Here is a 9,434-nt window from a genome sequence, read left to right as displayed (position 1 = left end):
TGCCCAGTGTCCTGGGAAGGTGGTCTGCTTGGCTGGAGCGGCTGTGGTGTACGCTGGGCGTGGGGCAGCGAGGTCGGCGACGGGGACGGGAGCGGGGAAGGCTGCAGGAATAGAGCTGGGGAAGAGGGGAAGGCGGTGAGGGTGGAAGCCGGGAAGCAGCATTCAGGGAGTAAATAAGGGACCAAAAGGCACAGTGTTCTTAAGATGCGTGAGAATTTGGATAAGTTGTTCAGACATACGAAGTCCTCAGGATTTGGGGGGTGGACCCTGAGCAGCCGTGTGAGAGCAAACATGTACAATGTGTCTAGTTCTGAATTTAGTTGAAGGAATGACCATATTCTGCAAGAGGATGTGACCCTAAAGGTGTGAAATCAAAAGGCAGATACTGTGTTGGCATTCATCTCGCCATTAATGGCAAGTTACCTCATTGAAGTAGACAAGGCTGCTAATCACACCCATTCATGAGAGTATGCCAGTCTCTACAGCTTCACGGTCCAGTGTACAGCCACTCATAAATGTGATCTCATAAATACCTCTCAGTTTCAGTACTTGTAAGTTCAGACTATGGGAAAACGTGACACAGAGGTGGTGATGGCATCACATGCAAGGGAAGCATTAGGCATACCTTAGTGGGAAAGAAGTGCTGTCCCGGCATTAAAAGACGACTGATGTGGGAAGTGGAGAGAAAGGTGATAACGCCACAACCAATGAGTGGCACCAGATGTCCTGGTGCCGTGATATAGTAATCCATAGATGGAAGAAATCTCTTTAATTTTTCTGGGAAAGGATTTTGTGTTAATTGAATTGTTTTAAAAAAAAATATATATTTTTTTCATTGATAGTCTTTGTAATTGTTCCCGGTTAGATCCTTGTAGGGTTCACAGGCAAAGTTTAAGATACTTCCTTCTATGTCTTTTGCTTTATGCACTGCCTTTGAGTGTTGTACACCCTCTGCAGTGACAACAGCTCTTGCAGTAGCTGTTTTGGAACATACCTGAATGCATGAAATTCAGCTCCCTCTGCGGGTTTCTAGTCCTTAATGTTTCACAGTGAGGCAGTGAAAAGCTTCTGTACAGTAAAAAAGGTGCAAGACAGGTAAAGCCTGCATATGTACTTAGATCACTTCTGTAAGCAGAGGAAATGCTCTTTCTGCAACTATGTTCGGTTGTGGAATCTGTTACTTCAGTCAGATAAAGGGGGGAGCTCTCAAAGACGATTAAGTTCCTAAAGTTTTGTGAAAGCAACCTGTTAGATGAGAAAGGCTTGTGGGTGCGCCAGCTTGAAGGCCCAGCTGGGTGAGCTAAGATCTTAACTAGACACTGTAAAATCCACACAGGAGACGGTGTGGGTAAGTGCCCTGCAGAAAGTCTCTGGTTGATGCGTTCAGCTGATCACAGGAACCAGAACAGGAGGAAAGCAGTCATTGCTCATGTTGCAGACCGTGAGGCTGCTTCTTAATGCCATTGTTTCGGAGCCCAGCTATGGATTTTCTGTCAGTTGTTGGCAACATCGCTCCTTTGACCTGTTGGCGATGTGAGGGGTTTGCCTGTGTTATTAACTGACCTAGTGAGGGAATCCTAGGGGGCTGCACTCGGCCTCATCCTGTCTCTGCTTCCCCCCTGCCAGCCTGTTCCAGCTGTTAGCCAGGAGCCACTGGAAAGGGGGGCCTGAGAAAAAGAATTCCTGCCATCTGGCTCTGGTAGTGCAGGGCTCCGCAGCCAGGAGGTGGGATGCCCAGTAATTGACGAGCAGTAAGCAGAGACCATTCTAGCATAAACCCTGATGGTTTATTTGAGTGTCATTCCTTATGTACACAATTTCCCCATAAACAGTGATGGTGATCCCTTGCTTCCCAGGGGAAAGGGAGAAGCGACGTTGCTTTTTCCACTCATGACCTGTCTGGAAGGACATCCGGGTAAAAACAACCTCACCTGCTTGGATTTCAGGGGCAGCTGGGTCCACTGGAGGTGAAGACAGCATTATGGGAACTCCCCAGTAGATAACTATTTCTAAACTAGAGGAATTTGATCTTCCCAAAATGTTCTCAAAATACTTTAAGGACCCATTGTGTCAACTCACAAAAGCGCCCTTTTTTGCGACGCAGCACTGTCATGCTACTAGCAGTCGCAGTGGACCCTTCCACGTGGGCAGGGTCTGCACAAATGGGTTACTGCGGCCGTGGGGGCTGCCCCTGGCATCTCACAGCACGCTTCTGTGATCTGCCTGGCTTCCCTTCAGCACCCTGCACCAGGTTCAAATTGCTCAGTGTTATGTGCATGGTCATTCGCACAGTTGTTTCACAGTCACCAGCATCTGTTGCACGTCCACTGGTGACGTTTCCGATCTCATGGGAGATTGCCAGCTGCTGACCACCTCTACCAAGTGTGCACCTTCAGGCTTTTATCTGGGGAATGTTACAAAAATACAGCCTACTGAGTTCAATCCTACCTTAATTCCTAACCACACAAGCCAGAGACCCAAATTACTGGCAGGAGAAAGAGTGCTTTGACAAGATCCCATAATCTCTGTGGAAGAAAAGCAGCAGCAAACCGGGTAAGGTACCAAAGATGGCAGTCAGACTGGTTTAGCAGGTAGGAATGGCGAAATTTAGAACATTTCCGCTGCAACAGATATGTAGTTATCAAACAGAACGGAAGATTTTATGATTGTGAAATGGAAATTACAATCTAGCAGATACGCCTACAGCTGTGGGAACTTGTGTCCCAGATATCATGACCTTACTGATCTTCTGTGAGGTGGTGGACCGCCTTCCCGCAGCCAATGGAGTCTGGAGAGCAGGGACTGGCCGGCAGATGGTGTTATGGAAATTACACATGCCAGCCACCATAACAGGGTTGGACTCCAGGTTTCCACTGAATCAGTAAGCCGGAAAGAGATTCTTCTATAAAGTCCTTTTTATTAATAGCGCTACAGCTTGAGCTGGGTGCCTCTGAAGAGGGACCCCGAACAAAGAAATCCCTGGGCAATTATACCCTTACAATCTAAGTTCCCCACCCCTCGCGCGACAGTTGGGACCAATAGTAATATTAAGGCCTGGGGTCTTCTTGCTTTTTATTGGTTTGATTTGCTTGCTGTTTCGTTACTAAGCGGTTGCGAAGTGGTCCTCTTCTTACACAATACACAGTGGTTCTGTGTCCTGTTCCACATCCTCTTAGGTCGGTTTCGGCCGGTTCTGTAGTTAGCTATTTGGCATGTTGTAATACAGTTATTATAGTTCATATACCACAATCTATAGGTTGTCTACTCTAGCTATTAATGTTTAAGCTGCTAGTGCTAAGTTTCGACTAACTTTTTCTGCAACAGTCCTCCCTTTGTTTTTATTAACATTCCTGTTACCATTTGGGAGCAGAATATTTGTAGCCTCTAAGGTGTGATCACAGTTGAGCACAGCAAATGTTACAACATTGAATACAAATAGTATTAAGAAGATCATTATAAAAATTAATAACCCATAAAGAATTTGTTTTGCCCAAGCTCCTAAATCTGGTACCCAGGAAGTGAGCCAAACCATACTTCTTGGAATCCAGCTGAAGTATTTTCCAGTTGTACTTTATGCATTAATTTTACTTGTTCCCACAACTTCCGGACATCGGCTGAAATCCTTCCACTCTGGTCAATGTACATGCAACAACTGGTATTAATAATTGTACATACTCCCCCTTGTGAAGCTAACAAAGTATCTAATGCCTTTCTATTTTGCAGTGTAATTTTGGAGAGTTGCAAAACCTCTTCTTGTAATGCTGTAATTGCATGAGCGGTATTATTGCCAAGAATTTCTATTGCTGCTGAAATGTTAACTAGGGCCGTTTCTAATTAGCTCGCTCCCAACCAGGGAAAAAACCATCTAGCAAAGGAGTGGAATGCGGTCAGCCTTTCTACTCGTGGATTACTACGTTTGGTCCTATGAACAAATGTTTGTAGCCATGATCCTGACTCCATAGTCAAATTTGAGAACACAGAAATATTGGGAGTAACGGCTCCTAAGGTACAAGCGTCCGACCAATCTCCGACCACTGTGCATGCTCCTTTTTAATTCTAAAATTTTCTTGTAAATTTAGAACATAGTGTGTTGAATGCTTATCTCCATTCAAGAGGCTGGTTTTGGCCAGGATATAAGTTCCCAGTATAGCTAAATGTCTCCCAAAAAGAACTTCAGCGGGCGATAGTCCTAAGGGTTGCCTTGGGGCATTCCAAATGTCCCATAAGGCTGAACTTAATGCTTCTGGCCCTTTTAACCCTGTATGTGTGCAAATTTTTCCTATTCTCTCCTTAATAGTTCAATTCATTCTTTCCACTTGCCCAGATGCTTGAGGGTGATAAGGAGCATGCAATCTTTTTTCTATCCCTAAACTCTTATAAAGTCGGTCGATTATTTCTGCAGTGAAATGCGACCCTCTGTCTGATTCAATAAAGTCTGATACTCCATACCTAGGAATAATTTCTTTAAGGAGAGCTTTTATTACTCCTCCAGTGTCTGCTTTTCTTGTTGGGGAAGCCTCTACCCATCCTGATTATTGGTCTACTATCACTAGCGAATGCTTATATCCACACACTGCAGGCGTATCAGCATAACCTATGTGCAATCTTTGGAATGGGAAAAACGCCTATAGTCGATTTCCCAATTCATGCGCAGGTTTTATATTTGAGAACTTTCGAAAGGTAGGACAGGTATTAATAATTCTTTTAGCGGCTGCATAGCCTCCCGGGGCTGCCCATACTTGCTGTACTTGATTAGCCACTGCTTCCATTCCTCCATGAGCTTTATCATGGAACCATCTAGTTACAGTCATCAGGTATTTCTTCAGTAAGACAGGTTTTCCCCCTATTGTCCATATTCCATCTTCATCTTCCACTGCTCCCCAGTTTTTCCACTGTTCCTTTTCTTCACTTGCCACATCTGATGATTGGTATAATTCTTTTGGATGGTCAACAGCACACCGTGAGCTCTTATCCAAAGTAACAGCCATAATCTTCACCGCAGCTTGATGAGCCGCAGCTTTTGCTGCTGCATCAGCTAAGGCGTTCCCTTTGCTGATTACAGTAGTGTCCTTGTACGGGCTGGACAGTGAACCATGGCAATCTCTTTGGGAAGTTGAATTGCGTCCAACAAGTCCCAAATTTCTGTTTCATTAGCCACAGCTTTTCCTGAGGAGGTGAGAAACCCCTGTTCTTTCCACAGTATGCCTATTGCATGGCATATGCCAAAAGAATACCTTGAATCTATGTAGGTGGTTACTCGCTTTCTGCTTCCCAGGCGAGCTGCTTGGGCTAACGCAATTAACTCTGCCCCTTGAGCACTAACTGTTGCTGGAAGGGGTCTGGTATCTACAACCTACCATTGGTCCACGATTGCGTAGCCAGTCTTTCGTTGCCCATGTAAATAGTGGGACGATCCATCTGTGAATAAAACAAGGTCTGGGTTTTGTAAGGGGAGGTCTGTGAGATCTACTCATGGCTTACCAACAGTCTGGATTACCGTGTCACATCGGTGATGCTCTTCCCCTTCTCCAGGTATTGGTAGTAGTGTTGCTGGGTTCAATGTATTACACCTCTTTAGAGTCACATTACCTGCATTTAAAAGAGTTAGTTTGTAGTTACGTGCACGTTAGGGAGACAAGGCTTCTGTCACATACTGCTTGGGAAATAATTCAACTTCATGTGACACATAGATCATAACCGGCTGCCCTAATACTAAAGATCGACATTTTTCCACTATTATAGCTGCAGCTGCCACTGGTCTAATGCATGTTGGAGCTCCAGCTGCCACCCGACCCAGTGAATAGAATAATATGCCACAGGTCTTTGATGAGGTCCCAATTTCTGCGTTAACACTCCACTAGCCACCCCTTTTCGCTCATGTATATACAGATCAAAAGGTTTTGCGTAGTCTGGAAGCCCTAAAGCTGGAGCCGAAGCCAAGGCCCCTTTTATAGCTCTAAAGGCTTTTTCCCGTTCTGGCCCCTGTGTAATGGGTTCTATTTCTTTATTTTTTGTTGCCTCTGTCAGAGGTTTGGTTAGTTCCCCTAATCCGGGTATCCACGGTCGGCAAAAGCCAATGGCACCTAAAACCCCTCATAGCTGTTTTTTCATAACTGGCCGAGGAATTTCAATTATAGCTTTTACCCTTTCTGGATCTGTTACCTGCTGTCCTTCCTTTAAAATGAATCCCAGATATTTTGCTTCCTTTTGGCACAGCTGGAGCCTGGATGGAGATGCGCAATGCCCCTTGATTGCTAAGGCAGTACATAAATGTGCAGTACCTTTTAAACAGTCGTTACAATTTCTACTAGCTATTAGTAAATCATCTACATATTGCACTAAAACTGATCCGCCAGGTAGCTCAATATCCTTTAAATCTTCTTTTAATACCCGAGAAAATATGGTGGGAGACCCGGTAAACCCCTGTGGAAGGCGAGTCCACGTCAACTGTTGTCCCTTCCGAGTGAAAGCAAACAAGGGTTGGCTTTCTTCGCCTATGGGAATACTGAGGAATGCTGCGGTCAAATCAATCACAGCAAACCACTTAGCCCAGGGCGGTTTTGCATGAGTGTGGTAGAGGGTTCTGGCGCTACGGGGTGTGGGACAATAGCATACTGGTTAATTGCTCTCGAATCTTGAGCAAATCGAAACTCAGGGTCCTCATCTTTATCCAAGCTGGTTTTTCTTACTTGTAACATTGGGGTATTATATGGGGATTCACACTTTCACGATTCCTTGGGCGAGGTACTGATCTATTTGTTTTTGAAGACTTTCCTCTGCTTCCCGGGGGTGGGATACTGTTTCACAGCACAGCAGGGGGCGCGCCGCCCCTTGTTTTTACGTGTCTCGGTTGTGCCGATGTCAGCAGTCCCAGGTCAGTTCCCGATTTCCGCCGCAATTCCCTGGGCACCGCTTCCAGGCTTTTTGGTATCTCTAGGTCAGGATCCTGGACTTCGGATATTACGCATACCCCCGTGATTATCAAATCAGTACCCCTGGGTGATAGATGTAATTGTACATCCGGGGGTTGGAAGAGATCTCTTCCTAATAAACAAGCTGGGGACTCTTCGGCTATTACAAATCTTCCCCACGCCCCTTTATTTCCTATTGTTAATAGTAATGGTTTACTTAAAACATGTTCTCCTTTTCCCGTTACCCCTTGAATCACAGGACCCCGTCCTGTGATATGGGTCCCTTTGGTACAAAATTTAAATGTGCTAGTGTTGCTCCTGTGTCGACGAAAACTTCAACTTCCTTTCCTTCTATTTTCCCAGTTATATGTCCTTTATGATTCAGCTGAGCTTTCCACATCCCATAGACTCCAATTTTCCACAGAATCTTCTGAGTCCCCTGCCTCCAGTCATTGCGGATTGCTTCTTGATTCCCGTCTTACACCTCCCATGTCCAGTTCCCTTCGAGGCCCCCTCGGATGAAGCGGGCATTCACTTTGCCAGTGACCAAGTTTCCCACAGTAATGACACTTTTCCTCCCAGTTATTTCCAAGTCTTCTCATTCCTCTTTCAAATCTCCGGTCTGACCTACCTCTTCCCGTTTTGTTCTCTTCGAGGGAGAAATGCCCTCCCTCACCCTCTTAGTTGTAAACTCTGTGCCAGTGCTACTGCTAAAAGACTAGCTTCTTGTTGCTTTTCCTGTTTCTTTTCCTTTGTGAGTTCAGCTCTATGTTTTTCCTCCCGTCAGTCGAACATAAACACTGCCACACTTAGGATCTTTTGTAATGTCTCCCCTTACCACCCAGGCATATGTTCTTTAAAATATTTCCATATATCTGGGGCAGCTTCATCAACAAATACACTTGCCACTAGCTCATTGTTAAAGTTCTGTGCGGTCATTCCTCCATATTTTAATAAAGCTCGCTGTAATCGTCCCCAATAGTCACTAGAGTGTTCATCCAGCCTCTGCCTACATTCCTGTACTTTTGTCCAGTTCAGTCCCAATTCCCCACAAGATCTAATAGCTTCCACTAAATTCCGAATCACTGTCTGACAGTTGGCTCTGTCTCCTGCATTATTATAATCGCAATTTGGATCATTTGCTAGCCAAGGATTCCTCTTTCCTCCAGCCTGTCGCGTCAATTCTGCATCCTTTTCAATTATTTTATCCCTTTCATCAGATCAAAATAACTCCTTCAATAATATTTGAGTGTGTCCCCCCCATGATAGATTATATCCAGTACTAATGTTTGAAAATAATTTGGCACACCAATCCACATCCTCCCTCAATGTAGGCATTTTACTCCCACACACAGCTAAATCTCCTGGATTCCAGAGTTGATTAGTAAATACATGCAATACTGGAGGAGGAGTGTTAGCTCCCCCCACTACAGGCTGCATCGCAGCTGGATTTGGAAGAACATTAGCAGAAGCAGTAGCTGGAGGAGTGGCAGAAGGAGTAGCAAAAGATGGGTTAGAAGAAAGCCGAGAGGGGGGTGCATAGGGTGGAGCAGATTCCACAAGCATGTCTGTTGGATCACTTACGACTGCTGCAGCGAGAGTCGTAACCCAGGTTCTCTGTGAACTTTTCCGACCACCTTCTTTATGGAGGTCATATGCCCAGTTGTCCCATATATACCAAAAATCCATTTGATAAGGCTTGTCATCTTCCAGAATATGTTGTAATAAGTTAATTTCTTTTGGTCAGAGGATCCTTCACAGGGCCACACCCCCATCCAGTCATTGCTGGCCATTCCTCCTGGTACAATGCTGTTGCTCATTTGTTTGATAGACTTGCAGTACCAACTATTTTCCTCCAATTTTCTAGTCTGTTGGCTAAGGGCGTCCCCTTCTCTATGCCGGGTACGTTCCCCATATCTGTACGCCAAATTCATGCACCTTACGCTGATCAGGCTGCGCACACCTCTCCTGGTGCACTTCCGAGCTGGGACTTGAGCCCACTCAAACCCAGAATATCCAGAATTTAGTAGCGGAATTTTAACACTCACTGGTCGGCACCTCCCATCCCCAAAGTTCCCAGGTGAACTCACCCGATGCTGGCAGCTGGACATTTGGAGACGGGAGGGTCCAGCGTCCAAATGTGGTTGCCTAGAGTCCCATCTGGGTCACCAAACTGTTATGGAAATTACACATGCCAGCCACCATAACAGGGTTGGACTCTAGATTTCCACTGAATCAGTAAGCCGAAAAGAGATTCTTCTATAAAGTCCTTTTTATTAATAGCGCTACAGCTCGAGCTGGGTGCCTCTGAAGAGGGACCCCGAACAAAGAAATCCCTGAGCAATTATACCCTTACAATCTAAGTTCCCCACCCCTCGCGCAACAGTTGGGACCAATAGTAATATTAAGGCCTGGGGTCTTCTTGCTTTTTATTGGTTTGATTTGCTTGCTGTTTCGTTACTAAGCGGTTGCGAAGTGGTCCTCTTCTTACACAATACACAGTGGTTCTGTGTCCTGTTCCAC

The 9,434-nt window shown here is 45.4% G+C and overlaps 1 protein-coding gene across 1 annotated transcript in view; it reads right to left on the bottom strand.

Moving 5' to 3' along the window:
• SEC63 (SEC63 homolog (S. cerevisiae)) overlaps window positions 1–1,980 on the bottom strand; it is a 67,422-nt gene extending 65,442 nt beyond the window's left edge. The window contains exon 1 of the mRNA XM_009327933.1: window positions 1,932–1,980. Coding sequence (XP_009326208.1) covers window positions 1,932–1,980 — 49 coding nt within the window. The remainder of the gene's footprint in view (window positions 1–1,931) is intronic.
• Between the last annotated feature and the right edge of the window lie 7,454 nt (window positions 1,981–9,434).

The sequence above is a fragment of the Pygoscelis adeliae genome, unplaced genomic scaffold (assembly GCF_000699105.1).
Source record: "Pygoscelis adeliae isolate BGI_AS28 unplaced genomic scaffold, ASM69910v1 Scaffold76, whole genome shotgun sequence".
Taxonomy (NCBI): Eukaryota; Metazoa; Chordata; class Aves; order Sphenisciformes; family Spheniscidae; genus Pygoscelis; species Pygoscelis adeliae.
The sequence above is the reverse complement of the archived record's forward strand: the minus strand, read 5'-3'. Positions and strand labels throughout refer to the sequence as shown.